Genomic DNA, 21,022 nt, shown 5'->3' with positions numbered 1-21,022 from the left:
AATTAAAGCAGTTATTATTTAAGTCATAAATGCATGTGTTTATGCCAAAAATGCAGTCTGCACAGGCAATCAGTGACAACAGTTTCCGTCTGAACTGGATTTTTGTCCCCTACCGGTTTCACCGGAGGGGACTTATGGTTTTCGCTCTGTGAGTCTGTGAGTCTTGTCACATTTTTCTGGATCCTGCGATAACTTTAAAAGTTCTTAATATTTTTAATGAAACTTGAAACATGGATAGATGGCAATATGGACATTATGCATGTCATTTCATTTTGTTCCTACATCAAAAATTCTGGTTGCTATGGCAACAAATAGACTAGAAATACTGCTGAAAATGGTGGTTTTCTGGATCCTGCAATAACTTTAAAAGTTCTTCATATTTTTTCATGAAACTTGAATCATGGATAGATGGCAATATGGACATTATGCACGTCATTTCATTTTGTTCCTATGTCAAAAATTCTGGTTGCCATAATTCTGGTTGCTATGGCAACCAAAACAAAAGAATAAAAAAAATCTGAAAATGGTGGAATTTCTGACAATGGTTGAGCCATTAGGGGACCATATTGCTCGACAATAGCCTTGTTGTATAGAAGATACTTCCGTAAAATGAAAAATACCATACAAGCAGAAAGTGTTGCCCTGCAGACTGCACAGACTAATCTGGGATAAAACTTAAGGCTCATGCATCAAGTCCAGTTTCACAAAAGAAGGCTCAACTAATGACACATACTGTGTGTTGTCAGCCTGCCCTTCATGTAAGTCTGCTTTCTATAGGTCAGAGACAAGGTTGTATTAAATAGAAAGCAAGATTATTTATACATTTTATACTGTTGATGTTTTTGGCGATAAGCTTTGAATGCTAAATCTACCTTTGAAATGTTCAGGGCTCCCTCTGGCTCAAAATTTTCTGTAGCCAAATTTACCTTTTTGTGTCTTTATTCTTATTATTTAGGATATTTTGCAGGTGATGTTCTTTTAAATCCCATCTAGGCAATCATATGTGTATGTGTATGATTGATGAAGGGTCAATAAATTGACAGTTCAAAAGTCATTAATTAGAGTTTTGAGAACCTGTGAGTCGTGATATATTGACGTATACTTTTATGTAAAGGATGCCATAATGATCTTTATTCGATTCTAGGACACAATTATTTCTGATTGCATGCACACTTTTCCCTGACAAAGGGATATGAACTCAGCAATATTCATTAACAGACTAATTTTTTATTATGCCCCTGGATCGAAAGATCGGTTGTATATTGTTTTTGGCCTGTCTGTCTGTCATTCATTCATTGTGTGTACCAAAATTTTAACCAAAACTTTAACCTTCGTTAAAGTTTGGTCATAACTTGTTTAATATTGAAGATAGCAACTTGATATTTGGCATGCATGTGTATCTCATGAAGCTACACATTTTGAGTGATGAAAGGTCAAGGTCATCTTTCAAGGTCAAAAGTAAAAAAATACAATCCAGGGGAAGTAATAAGCTTTAAAAAGGAGGTAATTTCTAAACCTGCCAAATGATATATTGAAATTTTAATTGAAAGCGGCGCAATAGGGGGAATTGTGTTTCTTACAAACACATCTCTTGTTGGAATATAAAAAGTATACAAATGTCAAATTCTACATAAGTATCGTAGGAAGCGCAAGTCTAAGTTGTAAATCATGAAATAACATGTATAGGTATATACTCGCACCATAAACATACCTTACTTGACACTGGTCTCAATGACCCTTTACATGTTGTTCAATATTTTACCACTTTCAAGATTTCAGGAAACTATTTCTCAAGTTGTTTGCTCTTTTTTTCCAAAACAGTCACCGTGTTTGCAAATATAGTCAGGTACTGCTGTTGTATGTTGAATAACTGGTTTTTAATGAGTTTGAAATGTTTGCAAATATAGGTTACTAGTAATGTTAGTTTGTCAAATGTAACATGAAAGTAAGTTTGTCAAATATAACATGAATGTTACTTTGTTAAATGTAACATGAAGGTTAGTTTGTCAAATGTGACATGAAGAATAATTTTCCAATGTAACAAACATGTTTATTTGTCATTTGTAACATAGATGTCAGTTTCTCAAATGTAACAAGAATGTCATTTTGTCAAATGTAACATGATAGATAGTAATTATTTATAAGTATGTCAACAGTTAATTGAATGTTTGTTTGTCAAATGTAACACAAATGTTAATTTGTCAGGTAAATATGACTGTTATTTGTAATGAAACTTTATAAACAGATTGCCCGCTGAGCGAGTAATGCCATTTGGAATGAAGGAGAACTTCTGGGAGATGGGTGAGACAGGACCATGCGGTCCGTGCACTGAGATCCACTTTGACCGCATTGGGGGCAGAGATGCCAGCAAAATGGTCAACATGGATGTCCCGGATGTACTGGAGATCTGGAACCTTGTATTCATACAGTACAATCGGTAGAGTTACTTCTTGTGTTCATAGAGTACAACAGGCAGAGTGTAACCTTGTGTAAATACAGTACCATGGTTTGAGTGTAACCTTGTGTTCATAGAGTACAACAGGCAGAGTGTAACCTTTTATTCATACAGTACAGCAGGTACAATGCAATCTTGTGTTTATAGAGTACAACAGGCAGAATGTAACCTTGTGTTCATACAGTACCACAGGCCGAGTTTAACCTTGGGGAATCCTTAAAAAATTGATTGTTTGGCATAACCCGACACAGGTAAATTTTGGTGGGTAGGTAGGTAGGGATTTTATTTTTTTGTTAGTAATTTTTTTTTCTGACATTGAACTCCCGACATATACCAAACTGAAAGGTAATTATCAAATAAAGCTCCAAGTCTTCTGCCTCTGGTAAAGATTTTTCTGCACCGTCTGTATCACGGCATGTGTATTCGTAAGTCTATTTATTCTATAAAGAACTCTGAAAATATAATATAATCGACGAAAAATACTTTATCTGAAAACGACAGTCTGAAAAATTGTATGCATTTTGCACATGAAATAAAATGTGCATATCGTTTGACTACAGAAAATGAAAACAAGTAACCTAGCAAATACGTAATAAATATACTATTTGGTTGACATATTACTTTACAATAGCATAGTTTGTGAGTAATAAAACAACAAAGTAATTATAACATTTTAATTTCAATCAAGAACAGAAAAGTGCAACATCTTCGACATGTAATTATTATTTAATTATCATCCTTTAATTCAGATAGTGGGTAGAAATTTGTAAAGTGATAAGCTTAAAAATAATTTATTGAGTGTTACGCTTCTTTTCATTTGCTTATTTTTTTATACGACTTTTGCCATCGGCCGTTATATATTGTAGGCAGACGACAATATCAACTGTGTATTCCATTATCTGCGCATAAATGACCCAATATTAGCCGATAGCTAACTCAATGTTGATTGGCCAGCTACCATATGTGCTTCAAATTGTTCATGGAAACAAAGAGAAAAATAGTTTGAAAAAACACTACAGATTAAAATGGCGGATGTTTTCAATGAAATTTAACGAGATTTAAGCATATTCGCAAATTATATTTTCTTGAGCCAAATTCGCTATACTTTTATAAATGGCGAACGACAGCGCGAGCCCTGTAATAGAGAGCATTTGTTCCAATATTAACACGTTCGCAATGCTCGCGCTGTCGTTCTCCATTTGAGTCATTTGCAAAAATATTGAGAATTTGGCACAAGAAAAATCTAAATAGCGAAAATCTAGTAAAATTTCGTTGAAAACATCCGCCATTTTAATCCGGACTGGTTTTTAACCAGGTTTTCCGAAGGAAAATACTGGTTATTAGATTGGCGAATGCGGGCGGGCTGGCTGGCGGGCTGGCTGGCTGGCGGGCTGGCGGAATAAGCTTGTCCGGGCCATTACTATGTCGTTCATTGTCAGATTTTAAAATCATTTGGCACATTTGTTCACCATCATTGGACGGTGTGTCGCGCGAAATAATTACGTCGATATCTCCAAGGTCAAGGTCACACTTTGAGTTCAAAGGTCAAAAATGGCCATAAATGAGCTTGTCCGAGCCATAACTATGTCGTTCATCGTCAGATTTTAAAATCATTTGGCACATTTGTTCACCATCATTGGACGGTGTGTCGCGCGAAATAATTACGTCGATATCTCCAAGGTCAAGGTCACACTTTGAGTTCAAAGGTCAAAAATGGCCATAAATGAGCTTGTCCTGGCCATAACTATGTCATTCATTGTGAGATTTTAAAATCATTTGGCACATTTGTTCACCATCATGGGACGGTGTGTCCCACGAAAGAATCACGTCAATATCTCCAATGTCAAGGTCGCCACGACTAAAAATAGATTTAAAAAAAAAAAAAAACTTACAAAGGGGGTTAATTTTTTTTGGTCATTTCAAAAGTTCAGTTTGAGTTTACTCCCTTTATCATATTTTTTTTTCACAATGAAAACCTGGTTTTGTGACAATTTTGTCCCTTGTCTATATTTGTCTCTTTGTTTCAATGAAAGTGTTCGCAATTTGAACAGATAACGAAACCCGGTCTGTACTCGATTAGACATTGCTTGACCTTATTGTTAATGAAGTGCAAATGGTAGCTGGCCAATCAGCATTGAGCTCGCTTACACATGACATGACGTTGTCGAATGAAACGTGAGGTACGGGTGGAGCTATCGGATAATATTGGGTCATTCATGCGCAGATGTTGTATAATTTGAGTACACATTTAATATCGCCATCTGCCTCCAAAATAGCGATCGGTCGGAAAGTCGTATAAAGAGATAAGCAAATGAAACAAAAACGTGACAATACCCGTCAATAAATATTTCTAAGCTGACCACTTTTTATCTTTCTACCGAATATTTACCGATCTGAATTAAAGAGTGATAATTAAATAATTAGTTATATGGCGATAATATTACACATCTCTGCCGATTGCCGACTGAATTGAACGGTGATAATTAATTAATTAGTTTTTTTACTCCCAAACTATCCTGAACAACAGCAGCGTATTTTAATTAAAGGGAAACGAGAAAAACAGGAGCGGTTTAATTGTATTTAAAGTGTAATTAATCGCATATGCATATGTCAAATAAATAGGCGACTCAAATAAATACCGGTACGCGTTTTGTTGATTGCTATTCTAGATTTCCTTGAAAGAGCATTCAATTAAATGACGCAAATAACCGAAAAGGATAAAAAGCGGAAAGTAAAAATTTAGCAGAAAGATTTTTCAGTGAGCAAAAAAAAATTTTTTTGAAAGTAACACCAAAAAAATTCAGTCGGGCCGATTTTAGTGGGTCTGTCGGGTTATGCCAAACAAAAGAATTTTTAAGGATGGCCTTGTGTTCATATAGTACAATATAAAGATTTGGGAGATATGGAATCTTGTGTTTTTACAGTAGCACTGGTAGAGTGTAACTTTGTGTTCATACAGTGCAACAGGTAGAGTATAACCTTGTGTTCATATAGTACAACATGTAGAGTGTAACTTTGTGTTCATAAAGTAAAACATGTAGAGTGTAAGCTTGTGTTCATAAAGTACAACATGTAGAGTGTAAGCTTGTGATCATAAAGTAAAACATGTAGAGTGTAACTTTGTGTTCATACAGTTCAACAGGTAGACTTTTGCATTGGTTTCATAAAGCACAACAGTTAGAAAGTAACCTTTGTGTTCATACAGTACAGTAGGTTTAGTGTAACCTTGTTTACATACTATAAAACAGGTAGAGTGTAACCCTGAGTTCATACAGTTCAACAGGTAGAGAGTTACCTTGTGTTCATACAGTTCAACAGGTAGAGAGTTACCTTGTGATCATACAGTTCAACAGGTAGAGAGTTACCTTGTGTTCATTCAGTAAAACAGGTACATACAGTTCATTTTAATGCCAGCCATTTCCTACATGCAGTTAGGTTTAATGACAACAATCTCCTACATGCAGTTCATTTTAATGAAAGCCATCTCCTAAATGCAGTTCATTATGATGCCAGACATCTCCTACATGCAGTTCAATTTAGCTCCAACCATCCCCTACTGTTTCAGGGAGTCTGCAACTGAGTTGAAGCGTCTACCTCGCGGTCATGTGGACTGTGGTATGGGACTGGAGAGAGTCGTGTCTGTCATACAGAACAAGTCCTCCAACTATGACACTGATGTCTTCACTCCTCTATTCCATGCAATTCAGAAGGTGTCTTGTGTCATATAAATGAACATTCATAATACCCATGCATACACAAAATTTTAGAGGAGCCTTTAGCCTTCTTTGTTAAAATTCTCTTGTTGTACATGTAATATATGAAAAGTATCACTCTATCTGATTCATCTGCACCTGAATTTTTTTATTTATGTACTGATATATCCCCAAAAAAAGTCAATTATTGTTTGAATAGGTAAGTATTTAATATTTCTGTATTTTTTTTTTGCAAAAAAGGAAATGAATCCGTTTATATGCTAAACCATGACACCAGAGCTCCAGATAAGGGTCGTATTTTCGTAATTACAAATTATTTTCAAGTCCGTTACGTATTTATTTAAAAATCTTGTCGTACCATTAAGAATTACAAAATCAAGTTACGAATATTATTTTTACATCGGTTCGTATCGATTTTTATTGAGTTCTTTTGGCGTACAATATTTACATCAATTATTAAACGAGAGCCAATTAAGCTGTGCGCCATAAATCTTACAAAATGATTGATACAGTTGTCTGCAGATCTTTGCGGTGCTTATATAGAATGGTTATCGGGTTTGTTTAACAAAGCACAGATTTTCCAATAAAAGCGGCGTATACAGTCTATCTGTCAAAAAACAATGGCGGCGCCCAGAGAGCGTCCTAAAAAACTGCAAAGCGCCCAAATTCACGCTTTTAACATATTGTACGCAAAGTGAGCCGAAGTTAAATGTTTAGAAAGAAATTCTAGAAAAGATCTTATACGATGTTGTATGTTCAGTTGCCAACACAGTCGGAAAAGCTAAACAAAAACGCGACACGACGGGTCCAAACTTTAACACAAAAAAACATTGAACGAGTGGAAGGGACAAGTCCCGTGGCTAATCGTTGAAAAGATTGAAGGGAAGCCCCGTTTTAATTGTGAAATATGTAAAAAAAAAATATCGAAGGCATGCAATCTAAGCACAGTTTGGGCAAATGAAGGTATTTGAAAAATGAAATTGTATAATACTGAAAAGACACTGTTGAACTCGTATAAATAAAGTTGCTAGTATGTTTATTTTGATTTTTTGCATGAAAATAACCATTATTATTTATTTTTAGGTAATTTAGAAAAAATTAGAATTATTTTCCAAAACTTAGTAGTAAAGTTAAGAATAAAATTTCAGAGTTCAGAATTATTTTTGAAAATCTGGTAGTAATTTAAGAATTTCACAAAACCTTATCTGGAGCTCTGATGACACCCATATTGTTTAGGGTTCTGGCTGTCGTGCATACACAGGGAGGGTAGGCAAGGAGGATGTGGATGGAGTGGACATGGCGTACAGAGTGCTTGCTGACCATGCCCGCACACTGACCATTGCCCTTGCTGATGGCGGGCGCCCAGATAACACAGGCAGAGGGTAGGCAGGGCTCTTTACATGGCATGTTGGTTGATAATACTGCAGAAGATTCTCAGTAATTGAAAAAGGCTCAAGAAGACCAGCACTGGGAAAGTTTACATTGGGCTTGCCTAGATTTTGATGTTTCATATGGGGGGTGGCAATAGTAACATTTTTGTGGTCGCGAGTGATAAATTAGGAATTTGTGCTTGTTTGCTTGACTGGCTAATTTCATCAACTGGATACAACCTATTCAAGGATTGAGTGGTCCATTAGTTGAATAATACTATTGATGTACGTGAAATCCTTATTGAACAATTTTGACTATTGGAGAGGAGGAGAAATAGTTTTAGCAAAATTTTTAACAAAGGTATCAGATTGAGAAATTGCAGTCTGGGACATCAAACAGTGGGTGGCTGGTCTATTACTTTACTGTGAATTAATCAATATTGATAAACCTGATATAATCTTGAAAATACAAAATTTAAAAATACAATTTTTTTATTTTTTTTTTAAATTGCAAGTAATTGACCTTCATGCCCCTGATTAAGTGGTATAATTATATAATGGATGTTGCAGTTATGTGCTGAGACGCATTCTCCGTCGTGCTGTGAGATATGCCACAGAGAAGCTTGGAGCCAAGCCAGGGTTCTTTGCCTCGCTTGTTGACACAGTAATACAGTTACTAAGCAACGCTTTCCCGGAAGTTGGAAAGGACCCTAACATGGTATACTTGTTTGGTCACAGAAATTGTACAGCTTTCTTGATAAGGCATGATGGACATTATACCAGTGTGATGTTTTGCTGTTTTTGCTGTTTTTTTTAGCTCACCTGAGCATAACATGCTCATGGTGAGCTTTTGTGATTGCCTTCGTTCGTTGTGCGTTGTCCGTTGTGCGACGTCAACATTTGCCTTGTTCACTCTCTAGAGGCCACATTTATTGTCCAATCTTCATGAAATTTGGTCAGAAGATTGGTTTCAATGATATCTTGGATGAGTTCGAAAATGGTTACGTTTGCTTGAAAAACATGGCTGCCAAGGGGTGGGCATTTTTCCTAATATGGCTATATATGGCTATAGTAAAATCTTGTAAACACTCTATAGGCCACATTTATTGTCTGATCTTCATGAAACTTGGTCAGAAGATTCATCCCAATAGTATCTTGGACGAGTTCGAAAATGATGCCGGTTGGTTGAAAAACATGGCTGCCAGGGGGCGTGGCATTTTTTCTTATATTGCTATAGTAAAACCTTGTTAACACTCTAAAGACCACATTTATTTTCTGATCTTCATGAAACTTGCTCAGAAGATTTGTCCCACTGATATCTTTGATGAGTTCAAAAATGGTAACATTTGCTTGAAAAACATGGCTGCCAAGGGGTGGGCATTTTTCCTAATATGGCTATATATGGCTAAAGTAAAATCTTGTTAACACTCTAGAGGCCACATTTATTGTCCAATCTTAATGAAACTTGGTCAGAAGATTCATACCAATAATATCTTGGACGAGATCGAAAACGATGCTGGTTGGTTGAAAAACATGGCCGCCAGGGGGCAGGGCATTTTTCCTTATATGGCTCTAGTAAAACCTTGTTAACACTCTAGAGGCCACATTTATTTCCAATCTTGATGAAATATGGTCAGAAGATTTATCCCAATAATATCTTGGACGAGTTCAAAAATGATGCTGGTTGGTTGAAAAACATGGCTGCCAGGGGACGGGGCATTTTTTTCTTATATGGCTATAGTAAAACCTTGTTAACACTCTAGAGGCCACATTTATTTTCCGATCTTCGTGAAACTTGGTCAGAAGATTTGTCCCAATAATATCTTATTATCTCAGGTGAGCGACTTTGGGCCTTTCAGGCCCTCTTGTTAAATGTTCTTCTGCAATCAACTTCTGATCAGTGTAATTAATTTTATAAATCGATAATGCTGGGTCTAAAAATACCAGTAAGCATCAATTTATTTAATTTCCATTTTCATCATAATGCAACAGTTAAAATTTATTGAACAACAATACCTCAAAGATTTGAATGTGATTGGACGAGTTGAGACTGCTACCATATGAGCAGCATCATGCGAAAATGGGTCTTAATTCCTGCTGTCTAGTCAGGAGCTACCCTGTCCACTAGAAAAGAATGGAAAGTTTCAGGCTCTCATTATCAGACAGGATAACTCTTGGTCAGAGTGTGTGAATGCAAAGGCGGTATGGAGCTACACTGGCTGCATATGTCTGGAGCTACACTGGCTGCATATGTCTGGAGCTTCACTGGCTGCATATGTCTGGAGCTACACTGGCTGCATATGTCTGGAGCTACACTGGCTGCATATGTCTGGAGCTACACTGGCTGCATATATCTGGAGCTACACTGGCTGCATATGTCTGGAGCTACACTGGCTGCATATGTCTGGAGTTACACTGGCTGCATATGTCTGAAGCTACACTGGCTGCATATGTCTGGAGCAACACTGTCTATGTCTGGAGCTACACTGGCTGCATAACGCTTAAGACCCATTTTCGCACGTCATTCAGTAACCAAATCTCCAAAGATTCTTATAACATGCAGGTGAAAGATGTCATCAATGAGGAGGAGGAGCAGTTCTTGAAGACGTTGAACCGAGGCCGTCGCCTCCTGGAGCGCACCATCAACAAGCTGGGGGACACCAACGTGTTGCCAGGGGACGTTGCCTGGCGACTGTACGACACTTATGGCTTCCCTGTGGACCTTACTGCACTGATGGCTGAGGAGAAACAGCTGAAAATTGACATGGCTGCTTATGAGGAAGCTAAGAAGAAGTCCCAGGTATTGGCAACTGCTTTGTTTATATTTAAAAAAATTGTAGCATTTTTTTTGGATTAATAGTGTCTAAAATTATTGCTTTAAGCTAAATGTCAAATCCATATCCTGGATAGAAAAATTAAGAAATTTGCATAAACAATACTTTTTGTTAAAAGAGATCTCTTCAGTGGATGGCTAACATCACAATTTACAATCATCACTCTGAAACATTGCAATAATTACATTTACTTTGGCATTAGATAAGATTTTCCTTTTGCTTAAAAAGCAGTTCATGAATACAAGTTACACAGCTGTAGTTTTCTTTGTGGTCCTGTAATAAGTGTTAACCCTTTCCCATTCAGAAACAAAGTGAAAATGGCTATGTGCAAACAGCATAAATCCAAAACAGCCTTCGAGTAACTCGCAGTCTGTTCAGGTTTGATGTTGTTTGCTGCTCATCAGTATCTAAGGGTTGAAAATGAAGCATTTACAAGTTGAATCTAGTAAGAAAGGTCATTAACTTAATGTAACTTTCTAAGGGACTACAACTGCGTCAAAGTACGCATCTTAGTGGTTAAAATGGTTAAATGTTATAATTTTATGTTATAATTCAATGTTATAATTTAATGTTATAATCCAATGTTATAATCCAATGTTATAACCCAATGTTATAATTCAATGTTATAAACCAATGTTATAATTCAATGTTATAACCCAATGTTATAATTCAATGTTATAATCCAATGTTATAATTTAATGGTATAACCCAATGTTATAATTTAATGGTATAACCCAATGTTATATTTCAATGTTATAACCCAATTAAATAATTCAATGTTATAAATCAATGACATAACCCAATTTTATAATTCAATGTTATAACCCAATGTTATAATTCAATGTTATAATCCAATGTTATAATTCAATGTTATAATTCAATGTTATAAGGCAATGTTATATTTCATTTGTTATAACCCAATGTTATAATTCAATGCTATAATCCAATGTTATAATTCAATGTTATAACCCAATGTTATAATCCAATGTTATAATTCAATGTTATAATCCAATGTTATAATTCAGTGATATAATCCAATGTTATAATTCAATGTTATAACCCAATACTATAATTAAATGTTATTATCCAATGTTATAATTCAATGTTATAACCCAATATTATAATTTAATGTTATAATTCAATGTTATAACCCAATATTATAATTTAATGTTATTACCCAATATTATAATCCAATGTTATAATCCAATGTTATAATTTACCCAATATTATAATCCAATGTTATAATCCAATGTTATAATTCAATGTTATAACCCAATGTTATAATTCAATGTTATAACCCAATGTTATAATCCAATGTTATAATCCAATATTATAATTTAATGTTATAACCCAATGTTATAATTAAATGTTATAACCCAATGTTATAATTCAATGTTATAATTCAATGGTATAATCCAATGTTATAATTCAGTGATATAATCCAATGTTATAATTCAATGTTATAACCCAATACTATAATTAAATGTTATTATCCAATGTTATAATTCAATGTTATAACCCAATATTATAATTTAATGTTATAATTCAATGTTATAACCCAATATTATAATTTAATGTTATTACCCAATATTATAATCCAATGTTATAATCCAATGTTATAATTCAATGTTATAACCCAATGTTATAATTCAATGTTATAACCCAATGTTATAATCCAATGTTATAATCCAATATTATAATTTAATGTTATAACCCAATGTTATAATTAAATGTTATAACCCAATGTTATAATCCAATGTTATAACCCAATGTTATAATCCAATGTTATAATTCAATGTTATAACCCAATGTTATAATCCAATGTTATGATTCAATGTTATAACCCAATGTTATAACCCAATGTTATAATCCAATGTTATAATTCAATGTTATAACCCAATGTTATAATCCAATGTTATAATTCAATGTTATAATTCAATGTTATAATTCAATGTTATAATCCAATGTTATAATTCAATGTTATAACCCAATGTTATAATCCAATGTTATAATTCAATGTTATAACCCAATGTTATAATCCAATGTTATAATTCAATGTTATAACCCAATGTTATAACCCAATGCTATACTTCAGGAGCTGTCTCAAGGTGGAGGGAGTGTGAAGGATGAGCAGGTGAACCTCAATGTGCACGCCATCAGTGACCTCCAGACTCAGGGCGTACCCGTGACTGACGACACACACAAGTACAACTACACCGTCGATAACAACGGCAATTACAGTGAGAGCTCATCCTTGATTTGAGTTTTATAGTGTAACTGTAGATAGCTTAGTGTATGTTCAGAAATGAGGCAGTGCAATGATTGTATGTATATGATGTGATAAAATTCTGCATCTTCATGAACACCAAATACGTTTAGTTGCATCGTGGAAACAGTCTAGGGGCTTCTGTTGAACTTTGTGACTAAACTGTCGTCTGCATACTACATTGTCAGAATTTACTGCATGTGAATAAAAATTATGGTTATATGAAGACATTTCAAACGTTTATATGTCAATGTCATTTAAAAGCTCCTGCTCATTTCAATACACAGAAGTTATGTTGTAGTACTTTTTTATGCTAAATCTTTGTTGTGGGGAATCTCTTTGTCTTAATTTCAGCATGTTACCTGATATACCCTTAAAATGCTTTGAAATGGACCTTATTTCAATCATGGAAAGATTCACAATGCATTTAATAATTGTGTCACTTCAAAATTGCTTAGAAATGGGCCTTACTTATATCTTGAAACAATTCAAAATGCATTTAACAATTGTGTTCTTTCAAAATGGCTTAGAAATCGGCTTTACTTATATAATTGAACAATTAAACACTCAACAAAAAAATGTGTTCTTTACAGCATTTGTCCCCTGCACTGGCAAGGTGTTGGCACTTCGTTACAACAAGGAGTTTGTGGCCAGTGTGACCACCGGTCAAGAGTGCGGGGTCCTGCTTGACCGCACATACTTCTACGCAGAGCAGGGTGGACAGATCTATGACGAGGGATTCCTGGTCAAACAGGATGAAGAGGTTTGGACTGATTCTTCAAAACCGTCTTAACCCTTTACCACTCAGATATGCTCTTTGAAGCATTTAAAGACCTTTCTTAATAGATTCAAGACTTAAAATGTTATTTTCAACCCCTTAGGTACTGATTAGCAGCAAACAGCATTAAACCTGAACAGACTGCGAGTTACTTGCAGACTGTTCTTGTTTAATTTTCCATTTTCACATCTGAGCAAGATAGGGTTAAGTGGGGCATATTAAAATTGTAATGTCTGTTCGTGGGTTAGTTAGTCTGTCCGTCCGTCTGTCTGTCTGGATTAGTTTCCGCTCAATAAGTCCAGCAATTGTCATCAGATCTTCACCAAACTTCATGAAAATGTGTAAGGCAATAACATCTAGGTCAAGTTTGATAATCGGCCTATTTGACCCAGACACTCCTGAGTTAGGGCCCTTGAATCATCATAAAATTGGGTTTTTTCTCGTTTCCGCTCAATAACTCTAGCAATTGTCCTCAGATCTTCACCAAAGTCCATGAAAATGTGTAAGGCATAAAATCTAGGTCAAGTTCGATTATCGGCCTAATAGACCCAGACACTCCTGAGCTACAGCCCTTGAGTCATCCTAAAATAGTTTTTTTCTCGTTTCCGCTCAATAACTCGAGCAAGTGTCATAGGATCTTCGCCACACTTCATGAAAATGTTTAAGGCAATAGCATCTAGGTCAAGTTCGATAATCGGCCTAATCGACCCACACACTCCTGAGTTACGGCTCTTGAATAATTGAATAATTGCGTTTTTTTCTCGTTTCTGCTCAATAACGCGAGCAATTGTCATCAGATGTTCACCAAACTCCATGAAAATGTGTAAGGCAATAACATCTAGGTCAAGTTTGATAATCACCAAATTGACCCAGACACTCCTGAGTTATGGCCCTTGAATCATTGTAAAATTTGTTTTTTTCTTTTTTCCGCTCAATAACTGGAGCAAATATAATAGGATCTCCGCCACACTTCATGAAAATGTGTAAGTTCATAAGATCTAGGTGAAGTTTGATAATCAGCCAAATTGACTAAGACACTCCTGAGTTACGGCCCTTGAATCATCGAAAAATTGAGTTTTTTTCCTTATGTTACGAAGTTGTGCATGTTGGATTGCTTTGTCCTAAATCATATAGCAGTTGCACTGTCTGTCTGTCTGTCCGTCTGTCCGTCGCATTTTTGCGTTTTAGGTTTTGAAAAATGCTCATAACTTCAATGTCACTTCAGAAGAAACCTTCATATTTGGTATGCATGTGTATATGGACAAGGCCTTTCCATTCGCACACAAATTTTGACCCCTTTGACCTTGAACTTGAACTTAGGGTCCATGTTTAGGTTTTGAAATCTGCGTTTAGGTTTCGAAAAAGCGTTTTTGGGGGCATATGTCTTCCGATGAAGACAGCTCTTGTGTATAACAATTTTCTTCAATTAAGTAGTTTTTATAGTGTTATTGTGTATGATATAATGTTGAAAGACATCTAACATAACTTTTTTATTAATAATAAATAGGTAAGTAGTCTTTAGGAAAAAATTTGATCACCTTTGGTCCAACCATAATCTTACAAACACTAGAAACGACATTTATTGCCAAAACTTTATGAGATTTGGGCAGAACATTGATTGCAATTATATCTTGGCTGAGTTCAAAAATGGGTTGCGTTGGTCACTATGGTTGGCCGAATTGACGATATTAAATCATATTGAATTGTTTTTGTGAAGCTAGTAAAATTGCAATAGTCTAGAGTAAATAATCAGCTTCGGCAAGGTTTGACATTCTGTACTCGTACATTGCTGGCAACTGTTGTTTGCAACTTGACCGTATAGTAAAATAAGCACATTTTCCCAAGTTATATACATGTATTCTGCCCACATCACCACTCCTGAGCAGTGCTGTCATAAGTCAGGATGCAGCTTATGCTTGCCATGATGTGAATCGTGTTCTTTCAAAACTAGGCTAATAAAGCGTCGTCACAGATTAGTTTATGGAGTGTCCAAACAGGTTAATCAGGGATGACACTTTCCGCACCAACTGCATAATCATTTAGAAGAGACTTCCTTTAACCCTTTCCCACTTAAGAAGCAAAGTGAAAATGGCTTATGCAACCAGCATAAATCCAGAACAGCCTGCGAGTAACTGGCAGTCTGTTCAGGTGTTATGCTGTATGCTAATGATCAGTAACTAAGAGTTTGAAATGAAGCCCTTAGAACTTGAATTTTGTAAGAAAGGTCTTTATTGTCCCTACCGGTTTCACCAGAGGGGACTTATGGTTTTCGCTCTGTGCGTCTCTGTGAGTCTGTCTGTCTGTCTGTCTGTCACACTTTTCTGGACCCTGCAATAATTTTAAAAGTTCTTCATATTTTTTCATGAAACTTGAAACATGGATAGATGGCAATATGGACATTATGCATGTCATTTCATTTTGTTCCTACGTCAAAAATTCTGGTTGCTATAGCAACAAATAGACTAGAAATACTGCTGAAAATGGTAGTTTTCTGGATCCTGCGATAACTTTAAAAGTTCTTGATATTTTTTCATGAAACTTTAAACATGGATAGATGGCAATATGGACATTATGCACGTCATTTCATTTTGTTCCTACGTTAAAAATTCTGGTTGCTATGGAAACAAAAAAAAAAAAAAAAAATCTGTCAATGGTGGAATTTCTGACAATGGTAGAGCTGGTAGGGGACATATATTGCTTGGCAATAGTCTTGTTGTCCCCTACCGGTTTCACCGGAGGGGACTTATGGTTTTCGCTCTGTGTGTCCGTCAGTCCGTCAGTCTGTCACACTTTTCTGGATCCTGCGATAACTTTGAAAGTTCTTCATATTTTTTCATGAAACTTGAAACATGGACAGATGGCAATATGGAGATTATGCACGTTATTTCATTTTGTTCCTACGTCAAAAATTCTGGTTGCTATGGCAACAAAAAGACTAGAAATACTGCTGAAAATGGTGGATCCTGCACACTTTTCTGGATCCTGAGATAACTTTAAAAGTTCTCAATATTTTTTCATAAAACTTGCAACATGGATAGATGGCAATATGGACATTATGCACATCATTTCATTTTGTTTCTACGTTAACAATTGTGGTTGCTATGGCAACCAAAAAAAATATCTTAAAATGGTGGAATTTCTGACATTGGTGGAGCCGGTAGGGGACCATATTGCTTGACAATAGCCTTGTTTAATTTATTTTTCTTAGGAACTACAAACGCGTCAAAATGTGTATCTAAGTGGTAAAGGGTTAAACGTATAATTCCATAAAAATGGAAAGCAACGTCCCTGATTAGCCTGTGCGGATTACACATGCATTAAGCCCAGGTTTTCCAGAATGAAGCTTATGCTATTCTCAGCCAGATAAGGGCACTCTACAAGATTACTTTCCTGTATTTCTAGGAGGTGGAGTTCACAGTGCGCAACGTCCAGGTGAGGGGAGGTTACATTCTACACATCGGAGTCATAGAGGGCACACTGAGAGTGGGGGATGTTGTCAAACAGGCCATAGATGAGGTAAGGGGCGGGGCAAGGGAATTGTCGAAATATTTAATTAGTGGCCTCACCGTCAAACATGAAATTGTACTCTTGGTTGACAATAATCTTTAAGAAAGTTATTAATTAACCCTTTCCCACACAGAAGCAAAGTGAAAATGGCTATGTGCAAACAGCATAAAACCAGAACAGCCTGCGAGAAACTCACAGTCTGTTCGGGTTTTATGCTGTTAGCTGCTCATCAGTATCTTAAGATCGAAAATGAAGCCTTAAAAACTTGAATCTAGTAAGTAAGGTCTTTAATTAATTTTAACTTTCTAAAGGACTACACGTGCATATAAATGTACGTATCTAAGTTGTCAAGGGTTAAGTCATTATGCATGGTCTAGCAAAACATAAGCAATCAATCATAAACGTTATATTCACTTTTTGATGCCGTGGAAAGAGGGCATATAGTGATCGCACTGTCCGTCTGTCTGTCCGTCCGTCTTTCCATCACACTTTTGCATGTAGGTTTCGATAAATGCTCATAACTTCTGTGTCGCTTCAGATGTAACCTTCATATTTGGTATGCATGTCTTTATGGACAAGGCCTGTCCATAAGCACACAAATATTGACCCCTTTGACCTTGACCTTGAACTTTAGAGTAAGGTTTAGGTTTCGAAATCTATGTTTAGGTTTCAAAAAGGTGTTTTTCGGGGGCATAAGTCTTCCGATGGAGACTGCTGTTGTTGTGACACATATTTATCAGCCTTATTGAGTTACTGATCATCATTGCAGCGACGTCGGGCAGCCATCATGAAGAACCACACAGGCACCCACATGCTGAACTTTGCCCTGCGAGAAGTGCTCAAGGAGGCCGACCAACGGGGCTCACTGGTAGCCCCAGACAGACTGCGGTTTGACTTCACTGCTAAGGTACTGGGCTTGTTATAGGTGGCACCTGACAGACTGCGCTTTGACTTCACTGCTAAGGTACTGGGCTTGTTATAGGTAGCCCCTGACAGACTGCGCTTTGACTTCACTGCTAAGGTACTGGGCTTGTTATAGGTGGCACCTGACAGACTGCGTTTTAACTTCACTGCTAAGGCACTGGGCTTGTTATAGGTGGCCCCTGACAGACTGCGCTTTGACTTCACTGCTAAGGTACTGGGCTTGTTATAGCTTGGCAGGGATGGGGTATATAAGAGTCGTTCTGACAGTTTGTTCTCTTGTCCTTTTTTATGCCCCCTGTAGGGTGGCATATAGCAGTTGGACTGTGGGTCAGTGCGTCTGTCTGTCCAGTATTCCATTTTCAGGACATTTTTTTTCGAAACGCTTAGATATTACCTGATATTTGGTGTGTGAGTCTACCTACATGACTTACAGATGAAATGTTTCGTTTTGGTCAATTGATTTTTGGCAAAGTTATGGGCCCTGGACTTTGAAAGTTTTCTTTTCTGGAGTTTTTTTTACAAAATGCTTTCAGATTATTAGCTGATTTTTAGCTCGGCTGTTTTCGGAGAAAACCCGAGCTATTGTCATAGCCAGCTCGACGTCCGCATAGGAGTCGTGTTAAAACCTTAACATTGGCCATAACTTTTTAAATATTGAAGATAGCAACTTGATATTTGGCATGCATGTGTATCTCATGGAGCTGCACATTTTGAGTGGTAAAATTTCAAGGTGAACATCATCCTTCAAGGTCTAGGGTCGAAAAAACAGAGTCAAGGGAAGTAATAAGCTTTAAATGGACATAGTTATCTGACCTGCCCACGTATATATATTTGTTAAATAAATCAAAGCGGCGCAGCAGGCGGCAGTGTGTTTCTGACAAACACATTGTGGTAAAAGGTCAACGTCAAGGTCATCCTTCAAGGTCTACGGTAAAAAATACTAATTTAAGGGAAGTAATAAGCTTTAAAGGGAAATAATAATTCAATATTGAACATATCCACTTTATATATTTGGAATGCATGTGTATCTCATGGAGCTGCACAATTTGAGTGGTGAATCTACAGTCCCGGTAGTGGCTTTTAATTATTTGCTACTAAAAAGAGAGATTTGTTAGAGACAATTATTTTCAAGGGAAGTAATTTATATAATTATAAATCTCATATTATATATTTCCTTACCAAGAATTGAAGTTCTTTTCACAGTTACTGTACAGATTTATTATTTTGATTATTTATAACTCAAATGATTGATTTGTCAAAGGTTTTCTTTAAATGATATAATTATCATTTCTTTCATGTACTTAGTTGTTAATAGTAGTGTTCATTACATACCCCTGTCCATAGATACATGATCTGGCTATGATCTCTTTGATAAACCACAGGCCTTGGTTGTCAGTGATGTCTGACTTGGTCATTTTTGACTGTCTACAGACCCCCCCCCCCCCCCCCCCCCCCCCCCCCCCCCCGGTTGGATTGGACAAAATCCAAGGGAAGTAATAAGCTTTAAAGGGAGATGATTTTTATACCTGCCAAATGATAAATAGAAATTTTATTTCAAAGTGGGGCAGTAGGGGCATTGTGTTTCTGACGAACACATCTCTTGTTGGGTCACTAGGTCAAAGGTCAAGGTCACTGTGACCTCTAAAAAAATAAAAAATAAAAATAATAAATTCTGACAAGCTTTCGCAGCCAAGCGTGGCACCCGTTCTGGGTGCTCTTGTTGGTATGCGAGTCTACCAACATGACCTACAGATGGAGTGTGAGTTTTGTTCTGGTCCAATGATTTTTGGCAAAGGTAGACTTAACAATTTTCTCTAAAATAGCTGTGGCTTTAAAGTGCAGTTGGGGTATTGTGTTTCTCAAACGCAGGTCTTGTTTAAACTATTTATTTATTCAATGAACCAATCATTAGTGTCTGTGTGGACGATCTAAAGAATGCTTCCACAGTGGGGATTAAACCAATGACCTCCTGGTCGCCATACAGATACCATAACCACAAGGTAAAGCCACCTTTATAACCTGTCAAGTCTTTCAATCTTTACAAATTCACAAACACCAGTGTCAAAGTGTGCGAGGTCACATTTCAATGAAATAAATCTATAAAGCCTTTCCCCCATAAGAAACAAAATGAAAATGGCTTTTGCAACCAGCATAAAACCACAACAGCCTGCGAGTAACTTGCAGTCTGTTCAGGTTTAATGCTGTTTGCTGCTCATTAGTAAAAAGTTGGAAATAAAGCCTTTTTTTTTAATGAAATGTTACATTCTAAGGGACTACATATGCGTCAAAAAATGTATCTATGTGGGAAAGGGTTAAAACAAAAATACATTTACATGGTCTAAATAATGTGAATTACTAACATCACTAACACGATTTCACTGGACCTGGATCGTCCTCTGCAGGGTGCAATGTCTGTCAATGAAGTAAAGCAGACGGAGGACATAGTGAATGAGGTGATTGTCAAGAACCAGCCTGTGTACGCCAAGGAGACCCCACTGGCTGAAGCCAAGGCAATACAGGGACTGCGGGCAGTCTTTGATGAGGTGAGATATGTTGTGTTCTGCGTTTGAAGGGAGACTTATTGACGACCATCCAGATTAGACCGAAAGTGTCGTCCCTGATTAGCCTGTGCAACTGCACAGGCTAATCTGGGACGACACTGAACACACATGCATTTTAATCTTCGACAAGGTGAGATAAATACAAGGTCTGCGTGTATACTTTTATCCAGATTAGATGTACACTATCCAGTCGCAGGAAGGTGTCCTTTAGTAATACTACTACAGAAAGAGGCTACATGGTAGTAACTTTGTCTGTTTGTTGATCTGTCAGTGTATATAAGTTTGTGGAGCGAACTGTGTCCATATTTCTCTAGCGATTGTATGAAAACTTTTTCTATGTCTTTCACGCATGCCCTTGTTACTTACCCTTTGCACATAGCTGACATAACTCTAGTTTTCTGTAGTATATTTAGTTTTCAGGAAATGTATTTGGAACTTCCATTTTTGGCAATTTGTAGGGTTTCACATACATTTAAATTAATAGGATAGACCTCATTCCTGTTAACAATTAATAACTATTATGTTGTGTTTGCCCATTTCTGGTGTGAATGGTTCCATAGCAATCTAATTCAAATAGCATTCAGACTAATGATAGATTTGGTTTTGTTAGTTAC

The 21,022-nt window shown here is 36.4% G+C and overlaps 1 protein-coding gene across 2 annotated transcripts in view; it reads left to right on the top strand.

Annotated features, from left to right (window-relative positions):
* Positions 1–21,022, top strand: part of LOC127843700 (alanine--tRNA ligase, cytoplasmic-like) — a 55,064-nt gene that overhangs the window by 5,466 nt on the left and 28,576 nt on the right. Inside the window, exons 5-15 of one of the 2 annotated variants that reach the window (XM_052373421.1) lie at positions 2,246–2,437; positions 6,021–6,165; positions 7,405–7,550; positions 8,109–8,256; positions 10,102–10,338; positions 12,468–12,612; positions 13,232–13,401; positions 16,819–16,932; positions 17,693–17,791; positions 17,906–17,944; positions 20,250–20,390. In XM_052373421.1, the coding sequence (XP_052229381.1) occupies positions 2,246–2,437; positions 6,021–6,165; positions 7,405–7,550; positions 8,109–8,256; positions 10,102–10,338; positions 12,468–12,612; positions 13,232–13,401; positions 16,819–16,932; positions 17,693–17,791; positions 17,906–17,944; positions 20,250–20,390 (1,576 nt within the window). Of the gene's footprint in view, positions 1–2,245; positions 2,438–6,020; positions 6,166–7,404; positions 7,551–8,108; positions 8,257–10,101; positions 10,339–12,467; positions 12,613–13,231; positions 13,402–16,818; positions 16,933–17,692; positions 17,831–17,905; positions 17,945–20,249; positions 20,391–21,022 lie in introns of both variants that reach the window. The other variant, XM_052373420.1, reaches the window with a different exon arrangement.

Source organism: Dreissena polymorpha, chromosome 9, assembly GCF_020536995.1.
Source record: "Dreissena polymorpha isolate Duluth1 chromosome 9, UMN_Dpol_1.0, whole genome shotgun sequence".
NCBI classification, from domain to species: Eukaryota; Metazoa; Mollusca; class Bivalvia; order Myida; family Dreissenidae; genus Dreissena; species Dreissena polymorpha.
The sequence above is the reverse complement of the archived record's forward strand: the minus strand, read 5'-3'. Positions and strand labels throughout refer to the sequence as shown.